We start from the raw sequence: 26478 nt of genomic DNA on the forward strand, positions 1-26478 counted from the left end.
CGTCTACAATTTCGAGTGCAGAGCTCCCAACAATTATTGGGTGGAGCGGAACATGAGCGTTAGACATAATTTTCGTCTTGCTCATGTTCATACGAAGGCCCACCTGTTGAGAAACTCTGCTGAGGTCATTGAGCATCGCATTAAGGTCTTCCAGAGTCTCTGCCATTATGACTACATCGTCGGCAAACCGAAGTTGAGTGATGTACTCGCCGTTAATGTTGCTGCCAAGCCCGTTCCAATCCAGAAGCTTAAAAACGTCCTCCAAAGCAGCGGTAAACAGCTTCGGGGAAATAACATCTCCCTGTCGTACTCCTCGCTGCAGTTGGATCGGTTTCGTAGTCTGGTCCTGTATACGGACTGACATAGTAGCGTTTTTGTACAAACACTTCAAAACTTCGATGTACCGGTAGTCAATTCGGCATCTCTGCAGTGACCTTAACACAGCCCAGGTTTCCACCGATCCAAGGGCTTTCTCATAGTCCACAAACGCTAAGCAAAGTGGCCGGTTATACTCTTGAGTCTTCTGTATAACCTGCCGCAGCGTATGTATGTGGTCTATGGTACTAAAGCCCTTTCGGAAACCGGCTTGTTCGGGAGGCTGGAAGTCGTTGAACCTATTCGCGAGACGATTCGTAATGACTCTCGAGAACAATTTGTAGACATGGCTCAACAGCGAGATAGGTCTGTAGTTCTTCAGCAAGGTATTATCACCTTTTTTGAAGAACATGAAATGATAACAGCAGCAAATCGGTTTGGCTATTCCAGACGTGACAAGGCTTATTCGACGCGCTCGAATGGTGACGTTGACATCATATTTATTTTCTGATGTCAAATAATGCATTGCGTGCGGCTCGTAAGTCCGTCTGCGATATATTTTAGATAGAGTTTATGTATTTTCTCATTTACAATTGAATGATATTTTAGTACATACAGGAATACACATAAAATTCAACATCATAATCATATCAACTGATGACCGGCCGACTACAGTGTATGGGTCTCCTCCCACAATGAGAAAGGGTTAAGGGCATAGTCCACCACGCTAGCCCAGTGCGGATTGGTGGAATATACTTTCAGTACCTATTTTGACAAATTCTTTGTATATAAAAGAATTTATGTATGTATTTTTCCTTTTACAATTGGATTGTACCTGTAACGAAATGCTGGTAAGGCTTTGATGTACTAATGACAGCCAAAAGAAAATTCCTACTCTTGGAATACTATCGCAAATATATGTTTATGTGTTAAAAATATATGTTAAAATTTACTCTATCCGTTATTAATAAAATATTAACGGTAAGTGACACAGTCGAAGTTTACCCGCGTGAAAGACATCAACGCGCGTGTTGCATGCTCTACTTTTGTTATCTTTAGTCTTGTGATTTTATATAATAATAGGTCTCTTGGATATTATGACTATATTATATAATAAATATATTTTAACATATAATTTAATGCGTACGATAATAACGATAATCGGATGCGATTTGTATTAATAACTGTAGAAGGTCCTTTTTTAAATCATATCTATACTAATATTATACTTTGACGGCCGATTAGAGCAGTTTGCAGCAACCCTGCTTTCTGAGCCAAGGGCCGTGGGTTCGATTCTCACAACTGGAAAATGTCTGTGTGATGAGCATGAATGTTTGTCAGTGTCTGGGTGTTTATATGTATATTCTAAGTATTTGTGTATATTATTCATAAAAATATTCATCAGTCGTCTTAGTACCCATAACACAAGCTACGCTACTACTTTGGGGCTAGATGGCGGTGTGTGTATTGTCGTAATATATTTATTTATTTTATTTATTTATACATACGAAAGCTTGGATGGGTGTTCATTACTCAATCAAGCAAGAACGGATGATTAGATCTATATGAAATTTAGCACAGTGATACATTAAAGTCTTGAATGGCACTTAGACTACTTTTTATCCTGGAAAAAATACGGATTCCGCAGGATGGATTTGTTTTTGTTTTTCACCAAACGAGATATGAACATGCGGTAGTTCTGGGGTCGGGGAAATCATCAAAATTTCCACGCAAATGTCGGCGGAAACAATTAGTATAAAATACTTGAACATAGTAAGGTTTTCTAAAACAAAAGATAGACTCAAATAAAGTACAATTTTATTTTTTTTCATACCCTTTCCTTATTAGTTTTAATACTTTTTTTTAAGTTAAGGCTTAAGATTATGAATCACTCAGTTTAACAATATAAGTCTTCATATGTTGAAGTCGTACTGCTTATCTGACACATTTTTTCAAGGTTATTGAGCAGGATTCGTTTTGGGCATTACGTTTGCACAAGAGGGGCTTTCCATTGCAGTATAAACCGGACTTGTGTGCCGCCACCGCAACAATCTGACGCTAACAGCTTGCGCAACAGTTCGCTGAACCATTTCTATGACTTGCCGCATTGTATGAACGACTTCGCTGCATTAGGGCGGGTGCTTATTATACTTACTTATTGCCTATACACGGTTTGTTCTTATGCAACGTTGGTTGTTTTAATGACCTCTACCGTGCTTCGACTAAGGCACTGGCATAAAAACAATTTAATCGTGTTCTGTTGAACATATTTAGGAGTAGTTTGTATGTTGAAATGACCGAAATTAATAAAACAATTTAATTCGAAATCTTCAAATTCGAAATTATACAAATAAGGTAAATAAAGAAAAAGAAAAGGAAAGGCAAAGGTTGATACCTATGCAGCCATGGCTGCAAGGGCTTTATCTATCTTTCCGTTTCTTTTCAAGCTGGTACCTCTATTTACGTGCACGACCAATTTGAGATTATTTATTATTTTTTTTAGAAGTGAATGATTTTAGAAAAAGCCATCGTCAGACGATAAATTCAAAAAATATACCACCTGAATTTTTTCATGAATAAATTGATTATTTCGTTTCCTGATTGTAGATAAAATTCTGTTTGTGTATGTAATCAGCCAAAGAAATCTCTCATGTTGGCTATTTCCAATCCTCGTATCAAAAACTAGCACTCGAGTTGCAATGGGGCGTAATAGTTGCATAAATAGCAGTTTAACAATATAATAAAATATGATCAAAGTTAACTGTCATACTAGAAGTCTCACTTAATGACTGCATTACGAATACTTTACTGCTCGGCGACAGTTTTGAATATGACACAAAGAAAGATTTTATAGTAGCATCATATTGCGTAATCAATTGCATTTGCCATCTGCAATTGTGGTCCAGCTTTATGGTGAGATATTTTGTATATGGAGACCTTATTAAATTTTTTTCTAACACGCTTTATATAAAATACACGTCCTACGATTCAAGCCATTCAGCGACTCGATTAACGCCCAGCTGACCGCGTAACTGCAGTCGACCATACTATGTTATGCCGATATACTCACTCACTCGAAATTCATAAGTCTAGAATATACGCGTATATTCATATGAACTAGGTACAGCGGTATCAGGTAGCTTATCCAGGAACTTATGTAATATTTATTCATTTAACTTATATAAAATTTATATTCTGCATTACGATTTATTTGCTTATCATAATAATATCATAATTATTGCAATCTTACAAAACTGCATTGCACTGGTATATTCATAATGAAATTTCAGTATATGTTGGAAATACATCTTCTTAAAAATAAATTTGCTCAATTAAAAGGTTAAATAGTTCTTGGAGCTTTAATAAACTAATTTCCTGTCAGGTTCAGTTCATATTTTTTTTAGGTTCTTGGTTCAATAAAAAATATAAAAAAAAATCCTTCTTTGTGGGGTGGGTATATGTTCTTTAACGCTTTTTATAAGTAATAAACGACAGACCAATAAGCCAGGAAGATCCTCAAAATGTTTTTATGGCTTTTTCCTTTTCCATTTATTATAATAAAAGATCTTGTATTCTTATAATATATTTTTGTTAAATTGTGTAAATTTTTGCCCATGCAGTTTTTATTTTGAGAAATCTGCAAAAATGTTCAAAGCTAGTGATTCTAATAAATTAAAATAAAAAAGTAGTCGTGAAATTGTGTTGATTTAGTCAATTTACTCACAAGTCACAACGATCATATTGTAAACAATATATCACACAGAACTTAGCTTAGATTGCTTTGACGATACGCTTTCTGCGTGCGTTGATATTATTTTTGTATCGTAACGTCATTATTTCTGTACGTGGATAGTCTTTACAAAGTTATGTTAGCAAAATATGATGTATGGGTATCTGTTAATTTATATCAATTACTGTAGACAATATATGATTAGCAAGAAGGTACTTTCTCTGGTTTAAGAGTAGGTTCTTTTTCGGACCTTCTGGCTCATATATGTTAAAAAATAATACAGAAATCAACTCTGCAGGCCCCGTATAAAAATTTGCACTTCTGTGCTCAAACACCTATGTTCTGCTGACTCTGACGCACTCTTTTTTTAATCGAAAATTATCGATTTTTGATTCTGTAGTCTGAAGTGGTGATAGCTTAGTGGTTTAGACTTGCTTTACTTTTGGGGAGGGCGAATTCGAAACCCGGCACATACTTTCTAAGTTATGCGCATTTTAACCAATCAAATGTCACTTGTTTTGACAGTGAAGAAAAACATCGTGAGGAAACCTGCATACCTGAGAGTTCTCAATGATGGCAAAGGCATGTAAATTCCTCCAATTAGCACTTGGCCGTGGTAGACTTCGGCCTAAACCCTTGTCATTCTAGGACGAGAACCGTGTCCTTTAATGGGTTGTGAATGATGATGATAATTGTGTAGTCTGTAGTTAAATTTTAGGACAGGTATAAGTTAGAATAAGTATAGCAACAATGCACATATCGCCATCAAACCCCAAAGTAATCGTAGCTTGTGTTATGGGTACTAAGATAACTGTAAATTTTTGAAGTTATACTTCTTTTGGCGCGATGGAGAAAAATGATGAGAGTGAATTTTTACGATGCGCGCGCAAACCGACACCTGAATTCTACATCGTTAAGTTAGTTCGAGGTGGCATGAAAATCGAAAACTATGTTCAAGTTGTATATTCTAGTATTTTTATATTTAGAATACGTGTTTCGTAACAGTACCTTTTTTATTTAAATAAAATATTTTTGATTTTAATATTTATCTACTGCATTTTAGTTATTTTTTTTCCATATGCCAAAGAAGTATAACTTCTAACGCGTGTACGTACGTATAAGTACACACACTCTTTTTTTTAAAGATAATATACATAAATAGTGTTAATATCCAGATAAACACCCAGACACTAAAAAAACAATCATGTTCATTACACCAACATTTTCCAGTTGTGGGAATCGAACCCACAGCGTCGGACTCAGAAAGCAGGATTATTGCCAACTGCGCCATACGGCCGTCTAAATACGTGATTAGAGGGTCCATCTATGGGCTTTTATGGTGGAGTAAGAAATTCATGAGCTTTAGAGATGAAAAATTACCACAAATAAGTTGCAACTAGCCTTTCGTACTACTTGTAAGTACTGTTATTACTAGCATTCGTATTGTTTAAATCTTAAACGAGTTTAATAACCTTAAAGTCGTGATTGATACATCGTAATGCACCACGATGTTAATACTGGTATAAAAAATATGAATAACGTTTCTACTATGGCCCGTAGCGTTAGGTTACGCAACCGATGCCGATGATCTCAATAGATCACTTCTTCGGATAAAACGTGTTTCGTGTAATAGTTTTTTTAAGGGATTAAAAATAGCAGTTTAAATTCAAAATTCTGATTCAAAAATTCTTTATTCATGTAGGCCTATCACAGGCACTTATGAAGCGTTCATATATGTTTGCATAATTTTAAGGGTATAATGATAGCTACGTTCGCCAACTGTAACCTAAAGCTACGAGGGTTCCTAGCTCGCACTGATCTAAGAAGAGCCAACAACAAACTTAGCTTATTTTTTTTGTTATTACCATTCACAGTCAATTAATATTAAGCTATGAAGTTACAGCAATTCATACGCAAGCTTTTTTATCGTTTGAATAATCCATAACACTACACTATAGGATTGTTCTGCAAGCTTACGTTTTATATAAACTTTGAACTTATTGACAGACATCTCAAAGATATCATTCGGTAATTTGTTATAAAATAATATACAATTTCCCTTGCATCAATTAGCAATTTTATGTAGCCTAGTAAATTGCACAACGAATAATATTTTTTAAAAGTTATACTTCTTTGGCGTAACAAGATAAAATCTTTTCAAAAATTTTATCTTTCGCCTTACTCTACGTTTGCAGAGAAAACAACTCAACAAAAGAAAAAAGGTATTTAATACATTGAGAGTTTTATTATAACGCATTATCTAGTTATCTCATTATCGAATTACCAAGTTTCACTGAACATTAAAATTTGAGATTTTTATATAATTGAATTAATTTAATCACCGGAATGAGCCCGCAGACTTTGACAATTGGAAGTTTGTAACCATGCGCGCGCATTTCGTTACATCGTATAATTTCACTTCCTTGATTTTTTCCTAACACCGCTTAAGAAGTATAACTTTAAAAATATGAACGGTGATAGCCTATTATATTTTTTAACAATTTAAAAATCACTTGCTTTTAACGGTGAAGGAAAACATCGTCAGCGTGAGAGTTCTCAAGGGCAAAGTCTACCAACCACACTTGGCCAGCGTGGTCAGTGGCGTGCACTGGGTTTTTGATCAGGGTATGCATAAAGCAGGTACATGGCATAAAATGTAAAAACTCCCCTACACTACGACTTATATAAAATAATTTGGGTATGCGGTGCTTTTGTGCTTGTATGAAGTGCACGCCACTGAGCGTGGTAGACAACGGCCTAAACCCTTCTCAGACTGAGAGGAGACCCGTGCCCTGTAGTGGGCCGTTAATGGGTTGATGATGACGAACTCAAATAAATTTTGTATAATTGTCGTCAATTCCTGTGATATGAAACTTATCCCTCGTGACTATGTTATATGAATATGACTTCTTCTAATATGAAGGTGTATTTAAACTTCATAGGACTTATAATTTCCACCTACTTAGGTACGAATTATCATACCAAGTCTATCTTACCATTCGATATATCCGGTTGCGTAGCACGGGATGTGAGTGAACTGTGAAACGTACTTTTATTATTTATAAGCCTTTAATAACATTCTCTAACATATCACTGGTAGCATGTTAGGACACCGGTGATACTTTTTTGCTTTTTTGAGGACTGTGAATGACTATGAATGTGGTTTAAAGATGGACGTCCCGGGTTCGATTCTCGGCAGGGGTAATTTGGCTTTTTATATTTCAATATTTTCACTAGTCTGGTCTGCTCTGGTGGGAGGTTTCGGCCGTGGCTTGTTACCAACCTACCGACGAGGACGTGCCGGTAAGCGATTAAACGTTAAACAGTGTTATAATATATTTATAGCTTATTTCACCTACCTTCACGTTCTAGAAATAAAGATTATAATTTGTTATGTAAAAACTTCTTTTTACATAACAAATAGTATTATAGTAGTTCTTAAAGCGATGGTATTACCTAATAGCACACACAGGTATTGTATTTTTCAATGAAAAATCCAGTGCAAGTCAGGATTCGGGAAACTAGTGCTGTCCACCAGAGGGTGGACAAGGGAAGGACTCCTTGCTTCGGAGATCACGTAATCTATATATTAATAACCCTTTTTACGAAAATAGCGTGGACGAAGGAGTTTGAAATTTTCCACACTTATAGTTTATATAGAGTAGGAGTCACTGACCTCTACTATACTATTATAATAGAGTTCAGTGGCAGCATTCTATTTTTTAAAAACAACATTACACACACTACCATGTTTTTGATCAACACGCATATGTACTCTATTTCAGTATAGACATAAGACAATTTAACAGCTTTGGCGGAATCTGCAATGAATGATAATCTTTGACATAAATCGTAAACGGTGATAGCACATTATGAACTTTCGGGGGGTCGAGTTTGAATCTCAGCAAAAACCACTAACTTTTCTAAGTTATGTGCGTTATAAGTAATTAAAATATCACTTGCAAAGCCGAAGGAAAATATCGTAAGGAAACCTGATTGTCGACTCCATATATGGATCCGCAAAGAGCTAGAGCACTAGCAGATCCGTGGTGGACTTAAGCCTTAATTTTTTCTCATTGTGGGAGACCCGTACTCTGTAGTAGGCCGGTAATGGGTTGATGTGATTATGATGATGATGATGATGAATCTTTGAAAACAGAAAAATAATGGATTAATAATTTAAATTATAAGTTTGAACTTATATAATTATAAATTTTATAATTTAAATAAGTTAAGGTTGAATTTCGACAAATACTTAGTTAAAGTTCGCAAACCCGCATTCCAGCAGCGTGGAGGGTTGAAACTCTAACAACTCTATACGATAAGTGAGGCGCAGTCCCAGCCGTGGGATTGGCGGAGGATAATAATGGTGGTGTATGTTTATTTACTGAAAACGATTATGATTTCGCCAAATTATTGGGAAATTAATGTTGCAATTTGATCGCGGGTTTTCCGTGCGCCTTCTATTGCAACTCGCGGCGGAGGTCATACGAGCCTTATTCGAGGAACAAAAACTATGGAGTCGTTATTATTTTGTACTTTTAAGTTAACTATTTAAAATGAAATACATTATAGTTTTATTTGATGGGTTATTTGGTTTTAAACCGAAGATCGTCGAAGATGTTTGAATTCTCAGCAAAAGGCGCCTACGGTTCGTCTATATATAGTGCCGCCGTAAACCTGCCTTTTATGTCCGGCTTTGCGTGATTAATGGTCTGAGTTCGTGGCAACAAAACTTATTCCAGGACGACGGCAGGGAATATTAAACAATATATGATAGATGTTAATCAATTAACAATCAAATCAAAAATCATCAAATAGCAATATGAATTTAGTAGTCCTTCGGACAGGGAAGTGCTAAAAGGATGGCACTACTAAATTAAACCGCCTATCAGAAGATTTTGGATAAGATTGATTATTTAATTCGGTAGTATCGCTTGTAGATATTCACACACATTGTGCTCCGAGAGCCAAATTCAGCCCGGCCGACTAAGACCTTGCGATTACTATTAAATTTATTTAGTCTGATGGCGTGCTCCGGACGGCTGTATGCTTTGTTAAATCGATGTGCTACTTTTCGTCGATTGAATGTTGAGCCACGTAACTCTGGGCTTCCCTGTATTCCCGTCAAGGTCTGTTAAGTACAGGCTGGACTCTGGTTTTTACGTTAATCATACGCTAGCATTGAACACGCAATTTGATTATAAAAAGTTGAATTTATTATGATTGTATACTCTTTAAGGTTTGTAAAAGAAATAAGTGGAACTTTTTAATGTAGGCGCAGGATAAGGAGCTCCCGCGACAGCGCAACGTCTGCTTTTACTTGCTGTACCCTATTCCTTTTTACTTTTCTAATAATGTTATAAGTATGAAAGTTAATGCGTGGAAGACAAACAAACAAATTCACTTTCGTATATGAAAAGGCTTTTTGGCAAAATAGAGTAGTAGAGCATTTTGTGACAGAGCTCATCTGGGGAATTACCTACTACCATATTATGCTTCTTTTCGCCACCAAGTAGCATTGCTGAATTCCGCAACTTTTCTGTGTTACAGCCTTTTAGCCACATGATGCTTAAAACCTGCGTCTCAGGTTGATGGACACAAGACAGTGGTTTGAAAGGCGCATTCCTGGCATGCTCCGCAAAGGGTTGCTCTGTTTATTGGCGATGGTTATCCGATTACCATCAGGCGGACCATCGTTTTGCTCCGTCAAGTATAACTATGTAAAAATATGTTGATCCGTAAAATCCGTATTACTAAATCCGTAAAACTACGCTATGGTGTTCGAAAGTACTTGATCCAAAAAGATGACATTTTTGCAGAATTTAAATGTTTGTTGATATAAATGATAGTTCCAAACCACAAAGTACTTGATTTACACAGAGATTTTCGAAGTTCAAACGGTACAAAATTATGTTTATATAGACATGACGGCATAATTTTTAATTCGGCGTTTCACAGTTTTATTTTGCAATTCTACAAATTCTACTAATTAACATTACAGAAATATTTCTCTTGTTTCTTCCTTACTTTAAATATTAATTAATAGTTAGTGCAACCCTCATCGCGAGCGCAAAAATCTTCCATAATGAAGATTAGCGTAATGCTATCGAGATGTAAACAATAATGTATTTTTTTATTTATAATAAAGAGGTTTAAAATTTATATTTAAATTTAATTTTATGCAAATAAATACTTCTTTTTAATTCGATTCTTTGTTACTGTCATCATATCTATTGCGTAAGGATTCATCGCATATTAAACTTCCCCACCTTTTTTTTTTCAAACTGTGTAAGCCCTGGAGAAAATATCCAGTACGACTTATAAAAACTGAATTTGCAAATGTCACAGAATGCCTACCCTTAAGTCTTTTATACGGCGTTCAGGAGATTTTTCTCATTTCATATCATCTGTATGCACGCCACTGCCAATGGAGTGGTGTTAGTATTCTTTCTCTCTCTCTCTATTTTATCTTTCATTGCTGAAGATCACGGTCTTGGTGTAATATGTAACCGTGCGGACCGGTGTCTTCCAACGCCTTCTATCAACCAACCAAGCAATGGTGTAAAATTTGCATTTGGGTTCCCTCTGCTGGTCTGCTCATAATCTGGTGAACGGCTAATGATGTGAGGACTAATTGAATGATTAAACTGAAACCGGCCGCCCTCAATAGTGAGGACCGAGAAGAGAACTTATTTCTGGATGACGTAAGAAATCGGGGCCTCGTCTTGGCCGGCTGAGAGATACTAGTGGCTATGTACTACCTACTTAGGATGAAGCATTAATAAGTTAATAATTAAATATCGACTTCACGTTATTTTTATTAAGTAAATAAATACACTAAAATATCACTTGCTTAAACGGTGAAGGACACCGTTTAAGCAAGTGATATTTTAATCTTGCGACTTGGGTCTGCTTACTTCTCTACTCTGTCTGGTGTGAGGCTTCGGCTGCGGCTAGTTACGACCCTACCGACTAAATCGTGCCGCCAAGAGATTTAGCGTTCCGGTACAATGCCACGTAGAAACCGTTTGCTTACCTGGAATAAAATTTCACATGATAATTTACCTTTCTAATGGTAAAAGAATTATTATCAAAATATATTTAGTAGTTTCAATACAAATATACAATTTGTTCCTCTTTATGATATTCGTACCTATAGATTCAAGATTGCCAAATGTTGAAATAGATATTTTATACTAAAAATGCTAAAAACATAAACCTTCTTGCTATTTACCTACTATAAACTTTATAAAGCAGTTGCATAATAGCGCAATGTTATGTTTTCTTCTTTCGAATGTCAAATTGCTAATGATAGATGGAGAGAAAACATTGTAATCATCAGCTTCTTACTTAGTAATACTTGAAAATAGATTACCGATACAACGTTTTTATAATTATTTCCAAGTATTTCTAAAACTTTAAAGTTCACAATGCAACACTGACATCTACTAGATTACTGCGAAACTAAAACAAGAAACTTACTATCTCTTGCTGTATTACTACTGAACTAAGAACAGTCTACCACCTAGTCAGTATTGCAATCACGTGTTGTCCACTTAGTTCTACCTTTACGACACAGATGGCAGTATTAAATCCTAAGGGCCAGCGCAGACAGAGAGTCGAACTGCGAGAGCATGCTGTAACAGTTTCTTGGTAATTCATTTCACTTGTTATATATTATTATTCACGTCGTATATAAGAAGGAATTCACACTTTTTACCATGTGAAAGATTGAAAAGATTAAGATGTAACTTGTTTATAGTGGGAAGATGCTGACGTCTGCGGTTAAGTGTAATACATCATCATCTCCCAGTTCTTAAAAAATAAATACAGACTTATTAAGGATATTTTTAAGAAAACGGAGAAGATGAAAACCGAATTTGAGAGGAGGAAAAACGAACTTTACGTGATGTTACCAGCCCATTCATGACTGGAAGTCCCAATGTCCATATTGTCTCGTTGGTCTATTGGTTAGCGTGTACATCGAGATTCTGGGTTTCATTCCGGATCGAGCTAGGAATTAAAAGGTAGTAGAATACGTAGAATGTTTCTGTTGAATATCTAAGTACCATTCCGTAGTTAGGAAATTGGCATTGTCCACCTTGGGGAGAGCATCTTCGAAGGAGAGTTCCTTAAGCCATCGGTCCGCGTTATTATCAATAATATGTGATAGTAATTGTAAACGCCATCAAACCCGCACTCAAACAGAGTAGTGGGTCTATGTTTTAAAACCCTCCCTGCTATTAAAGAGAAGACCTGTACAAAGATTGTCTGTAGAATCAACTTCAGTAAGACTAAAGTTATGGCTGCCGATTGTTTAGTTAGTAAATAAGTGTCAAAACTCGTTAACTTGGATAACGTGGACGCTAACTATGGGTCTCATAAAAAGTCTCATGGTCACTCAGTAGGCGATGGAGAGAGATAAACTTGGAGTATTTCTGTGTGAACAAATCTGGAGTGAGGAGATTCGTAGAAGAAGTTAACGACCTTGCTTAAAGATGGCAGTGGGCGGGGCTCATAGTTCGAAGAACCGTTGGACGTTGGAGTCTCAGGGTGCTGGAATAGTGACCTCACACTGATAAACGCAGCCTAAATGAATTATGCGTGGGAAACCTGCGCAAGCTATGTTTGACGCGAGGTCTGTGCTGACCCTTACTTTTTAAATGAATATATTATATTATAATTACTATTATTACAATAAAGCCAGCGAATGAATAGCTCAAGGATAAATAACCCGTCGGGTTAGTCATTTCTAATTGCTTTAATTACCAATAGGAATTTTATGGCTCTAACCTTTAGAGGGATAACTCGGATCACACGGAGTCTACGTTCAAAGTTCTTCAAAATTGACTTGTCAAATGAAATTGATTTCTTCAAGACTTGTCTACGATGGTAGCGGGCTAGTTTGTAGATGGTAGGAGAATCTATGCCTCATCGTACCGGTACTAGACCGCCTAAATCGCTTAGAGGGACATTTTTTTCCTTCGGCCGCAGCATTACCCCGGACCAGACCAGGGAAAAATCAGAAATCATAAAATTTCAAAAAACCAGGGGGAAAATTCGTTTCACTGCGCCAAGAAAACATGCCTTGGACTTCGGCAATGTAGGGCCTATTTCAGTTAAATATTCATACCATTTTTTTTATGAATTTAGCCACGCAGTTTCCTTACAGTTCTGACCAGTTTAGCTACTTACCTGTTTACCGTGAATATAACTTTCTGTAGATATTACCTATGGGTGCCGCTAACATCTTTATCTCTGTCTGCCACCCATTTGTAGCTATATCAATAATTTGATTCATAGATAGTCAAGCTTTTAAATAATCGTTAGTCATTAGGTATTGGCAGTGGCTTTCATACAAGGTATGCAGATGATATAAATTGAAGAAAATCTCCAGTATGAGTTATGAATACTTGAGGGTAGGCATTTTATAACTCTTGCAATGGTTATTCATAAGTTTTTCATAATTCTTTGGAAGACGAGAGAAATGATAAAGACGAGATGCGACACAAGCAAAGCTTTCTGGTGTTAAAACTGCCAATCTGGTGTTACTTTTGCACATCATCGACATATGCACCTATTATCGGCCCACATTACAGGGCACGGGTCTCGTTTCTCAATGAGAAGGGTTTAGTCTACCATGCTGGCCCAATGCGGTGGACTGTTGGACGTCACACGCCTATTTGAGAACATTATGGAAAACTGTCTGGCATGCTTGTTTCTTTACAATGTTTTGCTTCACCGTTGAAGAAAGTGAAATCTTTAATTAAAATACTATCTAAAACATACAGCATTTATTAATTAACATCAATATGCAGGTAAGTACAATAATGTTTTTTTAGCCAGAGTTATGCTATACATATACATATTTATAGAATGCAATTGATATATCTGAACATTACAATAAATAGGACGGTACAGGAATAACCTTTTGTAGGACTACAAAATCCAAACTGCTGCAGGCTCAATACGAACGGTAATCTTTTATTAAATAAGCCCTCATACAATGCCGAGGTTACTGATATTTTTCACAAACCGCTTACAACATTTTCGCATGCGGCCAACTGACTGGAAAAAGGTACCGCCTTCCCGCCATTTTTCCAGCCGTCGTACCACCCGTTTTTCGTTGAAGCCCCTGCCGAGCGCGCTGCTAGTCCAATGCTGTCACCCACGTGACCACAGATAACGCACAATATCCATGGACGACAACAAAAAAATAAATGCACATAACTTAGAAAAAAGTTAGGTTCGTGCTGTGATTCAAACTCGACTCCCCAAAAGTGAAGCTGAAGTCCTACCCAATGGGCCATCAAGGCACATGAGGCTTAACACCTACGTTTAAGGTTCCTAGATACAGGGTAGCACTTTGTAGGACATGTCTCTTGCAAGCCCTACCAATTGTTGCTCTGATCCACTTACCATCAGGTGGCCCGTCTGCTAAGTCCGTCAATTATTACTGTATAAAAGGATGGAACTTCTTAAAGTGTCTTAAAAATATGTGTAGTGTGTTGCATGGCTCATGTAACCCAAATGTAAGCGTGGCTACCGAAACTGTGTAGACCTTATAAATATGACCTGGTCTTTTAAACACCATCTGGTATTTTTCGTGGGATTTGCCTATACATGTCGATGCTCCTACCCACTACGCTATCAGCACTTCTTCCGGTATTTACTTATTTAATATGAATTACTGTCACAAATTGTCAACTAAGTATTAATATTGCCTATCTATAGCCTGTAGTTAGAATGGACAACAGCTTATTTGACAAGCTACTTAAAGTCAGGAAAACATGATCCAAATATGATCAGTGTTACGCCTAAAACTTGCTATGCAAATAATTATTAGTAAGTTCCTACTTATGAGTCAAATATACAATACAATTAAATAACATGATTGATAAATGAGATTCTTTAATGATGCCTGCTACAACGATACCGGATGTAATTTTTTGTCACTGAAATGTTACTAGACCAAAGTACATCCTTAATGGTTTATGCTTCCTTTTCGATTATAGATTTTATCACTTGATATTAAAATGCCAAATGGTCATTAGCAGCCACTTTGAACAGTGTAAGTCTTAGGATCGACCTTTTTAGCGCTACCAATTTTGGCGACAGTATACAAGGACGTCGACTATATTCCTATACGCCCAATAACGATCTCAATCAACTTATGAATAGATTACATGCTCTCGTATAAATAGCAAGACTAGTAAGACATGAGCATCAGTCAGCCGTGACGGTTTGAAGTGATCTTCCTGAGTATTCTAACACAGACCACTTTCACAATGAGATCGCTGGTGGTGTTGTGCGCGGCATTGGCCGTTTGTGTTGCCGCTCCCTCCGACGATGGTGCTGCGAAGAAACGATCCATCGGCTACGTAGCTTACGGAGCCCCTGCAACTGTCGTCGAACCCGTAGTTGAAACTCATGCCGTATACGCTGCACCTTCAGTTTACGCTGCACCTACTGTTTACGGCGCCCCTACTGTATACGCCTCACCTGCTGTGTACGCCGCGCCAGCAGCCGTATCTCACCAGTCTCGCGTGGACGTGAAATCTTCCCCAGCCGTGATTGCTACAGCACCAGTTGTTGCTGCAAGAACTGTTGTGAGTGCCCCCACCGTCGTCGCCTCTCAAGTATTGCCCGCCGCTGTATCACACCAGTCACGTGTTGATGTGCGTACTTCCCCAGCTGTTGTTTCGCGCACTGTTGTTGCACCAGTAAATACTTATGTGGCTGCACCAGCTCCATCCGTGTACTACGCCGGTCCCACTGTCTACGCTGGTGGTGCTGCTGTATCCCAGCAATCCCGTGTGGATGTCAAGAGCTCCCCCGCTATTGTCACAGAACAAGTAGTCCAGCCTACATACATTGCTTCCTCACCTGTAGTCGCAGCAGGACCAGCCTATGTCGATGCCCGCTCAGTGTACTCTCCTTCCGTCTATTCACTCTGGAAGTAGAACGTTGAATTGTATTGACTTTTTACCTTTGAAAAGTAAATTATAGAACATGAATAAATTAAAATACCCGAGAAATGAATAAATTTTACAGTAAGAATAATACGTTTTTTATTTGCTATTTAACACGCCTATTTTATTACCTAAGGGGATTGCGCACGAAATGCATTTCGTTTCGTAAATTTTTATTTCAAAAACTCTAAATCTTAACTTAAAAAATTGTGATCAAGATTTAGATTTGTAATAGTTTGTAAAGCACATTTCTTTTTTATTTATTTTTAGCCTTTTTTAAACCAAATAAATAAAAGACCAAATGTCAAAAAATATAAGTACATTGTGGTAAGTTGGTAATTTTTTATATACTTTAATTTTATTAAGCAGCACTTGTACATTTATTTTACGTTCTCATTCTATAAAGCACACACACCATGCTCTGATATGTATCTACGTATGTCAATTACAAGTACAAATGGTATTAATAATGCTTTATGGTAACTGCAGGGCTGGCTTTTTGTTTTCGCAAAAGATCAGCCTGGCTGATCAGCGCAGCCAGCTTGCATCCATTCCACGCGGGCATGACTTGTAAAGTAATTAGTTTAGTTATAAGTTTTATTGTAACATTATCACTAAACAACTAAAGAGGAAAAAGTTGTTGTATTTGATATAGGCAATATATTTTATTAACTTTGATTCGAATATTAATTCAAATTAATGTCGTATTTATATTATATAAGTTTGGCTTTCGGTATCGATTGATTTGCCTCATTTTATCAAAAAATATATAAGCTCGGAAGTTGTTTTACGGATGACGGCTTTCTGAAGCAAAGAAGCAAACTCGTGTAGATGAGAGGACTTTGAGGTTGTTGAATATTATTAAAGGAAGATCCACTATGATGCGACTATGATCCGAAATGATACTCAGAAGCATTTGTCACAATAGCTGAAACCAAATGCCTCAAAGACGTCACAGTTAGTTAGTTTGTAATAAATCCGGTAAAAATAATTGAATAGGATAACCTATCATTAACGACAAGCTCACTATTAAATAGCCATAATATGGCATTTGTTCCTAGCGACAATTTCTTCAAGAGTATTCTCGTCCATGAACAAAGTCACTCACCCTACGCCAGACCTTGGCCCTGCTTATTTTTCATATTCCCTAACATATCGGAAGTCAATATTTGAAACAACTTAAATTGATTAGATGGCCAAGTACTACCAACTCATATGAGTAAAAGGTGTTATGAACAAGGTTGGTTACTTTCATTTAACATTTGACATTGCCCACTCACTTAATTTAAATTTTAAGACTAATTATAATAAAGACTTAATTGTATAAAAAGCGGTTACTATCAGTCTACCGATATCAGTCGGCCGTGCACGGTTTGAAGTGATCTAGTTCGTCAGACAAACACAGACCACGTTAAAAATGAAATCGCTGGTGGTGTTTTTCGCTCTCGCCGCTGTGGCTTGCGGCTCCTACATTCCTCTGGCGCAGCCCGCGCACCACCCTGCCATCGTGCTGGACCCTCACGGTCGTCCCCTGGACACCGCTGAAGTTATCAACGCCCGTGCCGTCCACCTCCAAGCTAAAGCCCTGGAGCCCGCCCATATCGGACACGCTGCCGTCGCCGTTGCTCCTATCGCGCACTCTGCTGTAGTAGCTGCTCCCGCCGTGTACGCCGCCCCCGCTGTGTACGCCGCCCCCGCCGCCGCTGTGTCTCACCAGTCCCGTGTGGATGTACGCACCAGCCCCGCCATCGTAGCGCACACCGCCGTAGCCGCCGCTCCCGTCTGGGGTGCTCACGCCGCTCCCTTGTTAGGCCACTCTGCTCTTGGACTCGCCGGTGCCGGACACTACCTCCACAAGCGTTCCCTGGGTTACACCTGGTCTGCCCCCATCGTCGCCCCATCCGCGGTCTCCCACCAATCTCGCGTTGATGTAGTATCCAGCCCTGCTGTGGTTTCTCACTCTGTCGCTGCTCCCGTGTACGCTCAAGCCGCTCCTCTGGTTGCTCACGCCGCACCTGCTGTTGCTGTCGCCCCAGCCGCTGTGTCTTACCAGTCCCGTGTCGATGTGCGCAGCAGCCCCGCTATCGTGGCTCACGCTGCTCCCGTCGTAGCCGCTGCCCCCATCGCACACTCTACCGTTGTAGCTGCCCCCGCTGTATACGCCGCCCCCGCAGCTGCTGTGTCTCACCAGTCGCGTGTGGATGTACGCACTAGCCCCGCCGTCGTATCGCACACCGCCGTAGCTGCTGCTCCCGTCTGGGGTGCTCACTACCTCCACAAGCGTTCCCTGGGATACGCCTGGTCTACACCCATCGTTGCTCCTTCTGCGGTCTCTCACCAATCTCGCGTTGATGTAGTGTCCAGCCCAGCTGTGGTGTCTCACGCCGTGGCCGCTCCCGTGTACGCTCACGCTGCTCCCGTGTACGCTCACGCTGCTCCCGTGTACGCTCACGCCACACCCGTTGTCGCCGTAGCACCCGCCGCGGTGTCGCACCAGTCCCGCGTCGATGTACGCACCAGCCCAGCTATCTCCGTCGTGGCTGCCGCTCCCGTGGCGCACAGCTACATTGCCGCCGCTCCCCTGGCGCATGCCGCTCCCCTCGCGCATGCTGCTCCCTTAGCGCATGGTTGGTGAAGAGTTGTATCTGACGAATAAATAGAAAAGTAAAAAAAAAAATAGATTAAAAAATAATATATTATACGAATATTTTATTCTATCACCACCACCACTACAAATAAGACAATATGTTAAACATAAAATAACGAGGTCACTAAGTAAAAGCTAATCTGGATAAATGTATTTCGAATATTTGAAAATTGAACACTAATTGGTCGTACTTTTATGATAGAACTTTAGCTGGCTATTTTGATAACTTAAGTGTTAACCTTTTAGTTTGAATATGTTCATGTTATTCACAATCTAAGAAAGAACAAATTTTTAATGAAATGAATAATTATGAGTATTGTAAAACATTTATTGAGTCAAAGAAATACAATGAACCATCCTATCTATAGTTTCGTAGATTAACATTTAGGTACGAATCGCTGCTATAAACTTTATATTATAAAGACATAAGACGTGTACCTAATACTTACTTGGATATAAATATTTGTGTTTTGCGAATTTATGTACTAACGCGTTATTTATATACTTTGTAAGCCGAGTAGTTGGTCTATGCTCTAAAAACATAAATTCTATAGCAATAATAATTTATTAAACGGGTAAGAAATAATATCTTGGCCAATGCTGTGCTGCGGTATGACACGCCCGTTCCGTAACAATAATACAATTTCCGCAATTAGTAGGTACCTACTGTCTCAACAGCGTAATGTGGGAAACTATTTTGTAGAATAAATTAATTATAAATCGCAATAGCTCAGTGGAAAAAGCTCAGCTATGAACTTAAGGGCAAGAGGAAATATTCAATTAAAATGTTGTGCATATTGCAATTAAACTTTTTAACTGCACGTATGTTTCAGTGACATTTGAAGTAAGTTTTGGTACATTGTATTAATTTTTAAACACGTAAAAATTCGTGTCGGAACGAAAGGTAAATCAAAGAGTTGATCTGGTGAAGTGACGTTAACTCGCTTGGAGGCACGTCTTTACCTACTGAAGGATAGGACTCCCACCAGTCCAGACCAGAGACAATTAATAACTGTAACTATTGGACGTCTATTGCTGGACATAGGCCCTTTGTAGGGAGTTAGACTACCACTAGAAATACCACTGTTCTGTGCAGTCTGGGTCTTGCGGCTATCTGCGACTCGTTTGATGTCATCTGCCCACCGCATCGTCGTATAAATTCAAAAATGGTAACGCGCCGCTGGATTTTAAACCTGGGACTTCCCACTTCTAAGAACACAGCTCAACTCAACAGCAAAGTGCAATTTATTCGGATGTAGGTATGTATTGTACATAATAAATTGTTTTGTTTGTACTATAAAGACCGTGTACAATGTACTCCGCTGATGCCTGAAACGATACTGCACAATAATTATTACAAGGTAATAAAGTATCAAACTAAATTAAGTTGGCCGAACAGGGTCCTGTCTATTATCGAAATTAAGCTTAATTTGCTATCATCCTCAGGAGATGTTGACTTTGCAATGACTTAACAATTATTCATTGTAAAGTCAACATCTCCTCAGGATGATAGCAAATTAAGCTTAATTTAATTTCATAACTGGAGCATCCTCAGGAGATGTTGACTTTACAATGACTTAACAATTATTCATTGTAAAGTCAACATCTCCTGAGGATGCTCCAGTTTCGGAACGAAACGTGCGTAGAGGGTATATTGCCGAAGATCTGTTTGGTGTGGAGTATAAGGACTGAAGAAATTATAAATTACACCACACAGATTCTCCTGCTTTTCGCGGAGTATAGCAAATTAAGCTTAATTTCGATAATATATCATGGATTTCCGCAAAGTAACGCCTGCTTCTATCCAATAGGGTCCTGTCTTATCTAAATGTTCGACTGTAGCTCTGGTCTTTTAAACTTTACCCACGGTGGTTTTTGTACGTATCGGGATCATTGTGTTAATGTGTGTATGCGTGTATTGAGTGTCTCAGAACTAGGCGTATTTGATGAGGCTACTTGACAAACGAGAAAGAAAATGATTAATAAGAGTGTTATTTAAATATGTAGGTATACTTTTCTTCTTTTAAGTATACAAGAAACACGTCAATATACTTTCTCGCTACGGTAAATAAGCTTGTAAACTTTGGAGGATTTTAATGTAATGGAATAAACTGAGTGTAACAACTGATACAAGACTGATAGAACTGATAGAACTGATAAAGAACTGTTACAGTACAATCCAGATTTATAATTTCCCTTTATTCTTAATGCGAGCTTGTTGGTTTGTACCTATTTATTATTTAACAACTTCTTCGTACAGCACAGCATCGGGGTAAAGGAATTACGGACCAATGTTTATTTTAAAGATTTAATAAGTTATAGAGGAACTTTTGTACATTATTTGACGTCTACTTTTGTGGAAAACTGTCAGTACAACATAATATAAATTATAACAGTATATGTTTTTGCTTCGAGAATAACTGTGATTCTCGAAGGCTCGTTATTTCACATTGAATCTGGAGCTTGCACACGGCTCTAGGTCATCAATTGAACTGCATTGTATTCGCTACAGCGTCACCAAACTGCGCAAATAGCACAGCGCTCCGCTACATTGATATACTGTGTAGAAACGGACAGTGTAGAAGCGGTGATAGCCAAGTGGGTAGGACTTCGACTTCACTTTCGGGGGGCCGAGTTCGAATCCCAGCGCCGACCTCTACATTTTTTTAATTCTGTGCGTTTTACGCAATTAAAATATGACTTGCTTCAACGATGAAGGACAACATCGTTAGGAAACCCGCATGCCTGAGAGTTCTCCATAATGTTTTCAAAAGTGTGTGGCGTCCGCCAATCTGCGATGGACCAGTGTGAAAACTACGGCCTTAAGCACTTTTTATTGTGTGAAGAGACCCTTTCCATTAGTGGATCGTTAATGGGTTGTTATGATGATGTTTTATTTCTAGTTTATTAACATAAATAGGGTTTAATTTATAATTAATTGATTTCTTGAATAAAACTTTATCTAATTTATCCTATACATATATCCAAATTAGACGTTTTGATTCGTAAATGAGTAATGAGTAATAGCTAAATGTAAGAAAATGTAACGTTATTTCATCTTCACGTAAAAATAAGAATTTAATCACAAGGAATTATTATCTTAATAATATATTAGTAGAAAGAGTAAATTTTATAAGAGATTTAGGGGTTACACTTGACTCTAAATTAACATTTATACCCATATTGAGGATATTGTTTCAAGGGCTTACCGTCTATTAGGTTTTGTCATGAAATTGGAAGAGTATTTGAAAACTATAATACTCTTATACTTCTTTTCAAATCTTTGGTTAGACCATTATTGGAATATTGCTCTGTTGTTTGGAATCCGAGATACAATATTTATATTAATATGTTAGATAACTTGCAAAACAAATTGTCTAAGCACTTGAGGTATCGTTTTTCGGGATCCAGGCAGAATCCATTTACTTCAGACTGTCTGTAACCCCTCCAGGCTCGTCGACAGGTTCCTGATATTGTATTTTTGTTTAAAATTTTAAGGAATGAAATTGATACTCCAAAACTACTTAGTAGAATTGGTTTTGTTTGTCCAAAAAATATTATATCCAGGCGAGAATCCCCTCCATTTTATTTGCCCTTAGTCAGATCAAAATACGCTCTTAATAGTTATATTTATAGAGCTACTCAAAGCTATAATAATAATTTCTCGGATTTAGATTTATTACTCACTACTACACTTACTCTTGCTCAGTTAAAAAAACATCTTTATTCTAAATTGTTTTTCAGTGTTTATATTCATAAAAAAATATTCATCAGCTATCTCAGTACCCATAACACAAGCTACGCTTACTTTGGGGCTAGATGGCGATGTGTGTATTGTCGTAGTATTTAAATTCTAACTTCTAATTGTTCTACGTAAAAGTACTACTTATGTTTTCACATATCCACTTTGATAGATATTGTTAATAAGGGTCTTCTTTTATTTACATTATCTGTCAATAATATGTGTTTTTTTTCTCTCAAGCCCATATTCTAAAGTTTCATAATTAAGTTATAAGTTTGCTGTCAATTTTAATGTATTCGTTAGATTTATTAGCGGCTACTTAATTGGTGTATGTGTTATTTTCTTTGTACTAATTTTAAGTATTAAGTATACTGTTTGGGCCTTAATCAATAAAAAAAAAAAAAAATAATAATAAAAAAAAATAGGTAGTACAAGTAAAAGTTTTGAGTTTACCGAATTACTTATGATCAAAGTACTTACATGCGATTTACGAAAAACAATAAGGAACGAAAGAAATGCCACTTCTAATTATTAAATATTATGAATCCTAAAGCCTCTTTTTACAATTTAGTCTCATGATAGATCTCTTTGCACAGTACAGCTTTTAACAAGCACCTAAGGTTTTAAAAAGGTTTACACAAGTTTTTGTTTTTAATTAACATAGAACTACTTAAGGAAGTTTCTTTTGCATTCGATATTATTAAGAGAAGAAAAGAAACGGTTGTACTTTCTTGTTAAATTTAAATAAAACTGTAAATAGAGGTATATTTTGAATTTATCGCCTTGCATACGTTGGATATCTCCAAATGAAAACTACCTTTTATAAAAGCTACATAAATGTGACAAATGTGTTACTCTTAGTATTTATTTATGTGCTTGCAGAAGTTTGAGTGAGTATGAGTTCTAAATTTTGGTAGTTTGTATTTGGCATTCTGTTTCCAGAATGAGTCACGGTCCAGTCGTTACTTGGTACATATTTTGCATACACCAGGCATAATTATATTGCATCAGAATTAAACCCAAGATAACCGTAGAACAGGTAATATCCATTAGATAAAATAAAAAGCATCTAACAAGGTATAGATTAAATGTTTCTGTAAGGACATTTTCTTAGGTATATGATTATGGCTATATGAGTTTATAAAATAAAACATTTTAAGTATTTATTAATTTACTTTATTTATTTTAAATTAAATATTTTTTTTATTATTTTTAAATATTGCATTTAATAGTAATCCGTCAGATCGGCTCTTTACCAACCATGGTATCCATGCGCTAAGGGAGCAGCATGCGCGAGGGGAGCGGCATGCGCCAGGGGAGCGGCAGCAATGTAGCTGTGCGCCACGGGGGCGGCAGCCACGACGGAGATAGCTGGGCTGGTGCGTACATCGACGCGGGACTGGTGTGACACCGCGGCGGGTGCTACGGCGACAACGGGTGCGGCGTGAGCGTACACGGGAGCAGCGTGAGCGTACACGGGAGCGGCCACGGCGTGAGACACCACAGCGGGGCTGGACACTACATCAACGCGAGATTGGTGAGAGACCGCTGAAGGGGCGATGATGGGGGCAGACCAGGCGTAGCCGAGGGAACGCTTGTGGAGGTAGTGTCCGGCACCGGCGAGTCCGAGAGCAGAGTGGCCCAAAAGGGGAGCAGCGTGAGCACCCCAGACGGGAGCGGCGGCTACGGCGGTGTGTGCTACGATGGCGGGGCTGGTGCGTACATCCACACGGGACTGGTGAGACACAGCGGCGGCGGGGGCGGCGTACACAGCGGGGGCGGCGTATACAGCGGGAGCAGCTACTACAGCAGAGTGCGCGATGGGAGCAACGGCGAGGGCGGCGTGTCCGAGGTGGGCGGGTTCTAGGGCTTTAGCTTGGAGGTGGACGGCACGGGCGTTGATGACTTCAGCGGTGTCCAGGGGACGGCCGTGAGGGTCCAGCACGATGGCAGGGTGATGCGCGGGCTGCGCCAGAGGAATGTAGGAGCCGCAAGCCACAGCGGCGAGAGCGAAGAACACCACCAGCGATTTCATTGTGAACGTGGTCTGTGTTTGTCTGACGAACTAGATCACTTCAAACCGTGCACGGCCGACTGATAATTTCGACCCGCACTCAACCATATTTATACCAAACGGATATAATTAAAAAGTAAGGCAAATTCAGTGGGTAATTGGTTGGGGTAATGCTAGAACAATGTCAGGTGTCAATAAAATGTATGACCTCGGAGTTGTGGCGGTCATAACGAAAGAATTTCGTGGTCACAGTACGTAGTGCGCAACGCATGTGAGTATTACCTCTGCAGCGATAGCATCAGTTAGCTAATCGTCGACGACTTAGCGTTATTTTAAAAATAATCCTACCTATGTTTTAAAAGACGCAAACGTTATTTTAGTTTTATATTTTTGAAGTGTATTTAGCACAATTGCGGTACTATGGAATAAACGATTAGCATTTCAAAACATTAGGTTGCACAGTTGTTCAAAATTCAGGTTCTGTCCATAGGTATCCTATAATTCATTCAATGGTATATTTGTAGAATGTGAGTAGAAAGGCAGCCTTGTTTATGCAACCGGTCGCGGGTGTACACAAAGAAAGGTATTGAACTGCATTTTAAGCTCGCCTCCTGCCCGCAGTTTACATAGTTTCTACCAAAAATAGAAGGAATAATAGATTACAAATAAGATAGGTAATAGGTTAACGATATCCGTGTTCGGTCAGTAGATTATATGATAATTTATTTATGCAAGTTATATGGAGCTTTCATGAGCTTTTATTACTATAAACTAGAAACAGTGAAATACTTATTTTAATAGGCTACATACAATTTCCAATTCATTCAAGGGCAATTGTAAATTATTTTATAATAAATTACCGAATGAAATCTTTGAGATGTCTCTCAATAAGTTCAAAGTTTATATAAAACATAAGCTTACAGAAAAATCCTATTATAATTTTGAGGATTACTTAAACGATAAAAAGCTTGGGTGAGAATTGCTCTAACTTCATAACTTAATATATATTTATTGTGAGATGGTGATAACAAAAAAAAAATATCCGGCTAAGTTTATTGTGGGCTCTTCTTAGACCGTTTGGAACCCTGGACCTGGCGCGTTTGGAACCCTCGTAGCTTTAGGTTTAAGTCGGCGAACGAAGTTATCACCATCCCCTAACAATTATGTAAACATATATGTATGACGCTTCATAAGTTCTACGCGCGAAATTTGTTAAATAAACAAATAAATATCCTTTTTTGTCCTAAAAGTTTCTCTGTTATTAGATTCCATCATCATGATATCAACCGATTGACGTTCATTGCTGGGCATAGGTATTTGTATTTTTAGGGAGTTGCCAATTTTCCCCGCGCTTGGGTAGTTTTTTCCCAAATCTTCAACGCTGCGATTAGGGGTGTGGGGTTGCCATTCCAGCACCTTGGGACCCCATCTTAAATCGGTTCTCAATCAATCTCGGAAATTGCACACAACTTTACAGTAAACTACCGGTTTGAACCTTCGAGATGTCTATTAAAAAGTTAAGTTGAGTTTGTTTTAGACGTAAGCTTATAGAAAATTTCGTATTGTTGCGTAAATTACATGAAAATTGTCTACGGTCCGGCCCTACTTGAATCTTTTTCACTTTTGTCTTTTATCTGGCACTTACATCGTTCAAATAAAGTATCTTACATAATTAGCTCGACCGAGGAACTGCCGCTATGCTTATTTCTGCCGTCAAGCAGCATTTCTTAGTCTGGTCCGGTATAACATGCACATGAGGCTTAACCTCAATGCCTCCGTTTAATGGATACAGGGCGGCTTTTTTTAGGACGTGTTTCTTGTTTGCCCTGCGGAGTGTTGCTTCATTTATAGGCGATGATTTCCAATCACCATGAAGCTGTTTGGTCCGTCAATTTTTACTATATAATAATTTTGAATAAAAATCAAAACCCGACCTTTAATGTACCTAATATACAATAATCTACTAGTGCCTTTTATTTGATATTGAGGGAGTTGTAAAAAAAAATTCGCCATTTTGTGGTGGTCGCCATCTTGAATTTGAAATTTGTCGTAGTG

At 38.1% G+C, this 26478-nt stretch overlaps 3 protein-coding genes across 3 annotated transcripts in view; 2 read left to right on the plus strand and 1 right to left on the minus strand.

Moving 5' to 3' along the window:
- LOC120630336 overlaps nucleotides 1-24489 on the minus strand; it is a 32833-nt gene extending 8344 nt beyond the window's left edge. Inside the window, exon 1 of the mRNA XM_039899533.1 lies at nucleotides 23803-24489. Coding sequence (XP_039755467.1) covers nucleotides 23803-24444 — 642 coding nt within the window. The 5' untranslated portion in view covers nucleotides 24445-24489. The remainder of the gene's footprint in view (nucleotides 1-23802) is intronic.
- LOC120630339 (cuticle protein 16.5-like) lies at nucleotides 15293-16077 on the plus strand. The gene has a single exon (XM_039899537.1). The coding sequence runs from the start codon at nucleotides 15337-15339 to the stop codon at nucleotides 16009-16011; it is 675 nt and encodes a 224-aa protein (XP_039755471.1). The 5' UTR covers nucleotides 15293-15336; the 3' UTR covers nucleotides 16012-16077.
- LOC120630337 (calphotin-like) lies at nucleotides 17438-18655 on the plus strand. Its single transcript, XM_039899534.1, has one exon. The coding sequence runs from the start codon at nucleotides 17438-17440 to the stop codon at nucleotides 18653-18655; it is 1218 nt and encodes a 405-aa protein (XP_039755468.1).
- Nucleotides 24490-26478: the final 1989 nt, after the last annotated feature.

This window comes from Pararge aegeria, chromosome 16 (genome assembly GCF_905163445.1).
Source record: "Pararge aegeria chromosome 16, ilParAegt1.1, whole genome shotgun sequence".
Classification (NCBI taxonomy): domain Eukaryota; kingdom Metazoa; phylum Arthropoda; class Insecta; order Lepidoptera; family Nymphalidae; genus Pararge; species Pararge aegeria.

Bases quoted from the DNA above. Each gene is read 5' to 3' on its own strand.
- LOC120630337 (XM_039899534.1), top strand. From the start codon at position 17,438: ATGAAATCGCTGGTGGTGTTTTTCGCTCTCGCCGCTGTGGCTTGCGGC.
- LOC120630339 (XM_039899537.1), top strand. From the start codon at position 15,337: ATGAGATCGCTGGTGGTGTTGTGCGCGGCATTGGCCGTTTGTGTTGCC.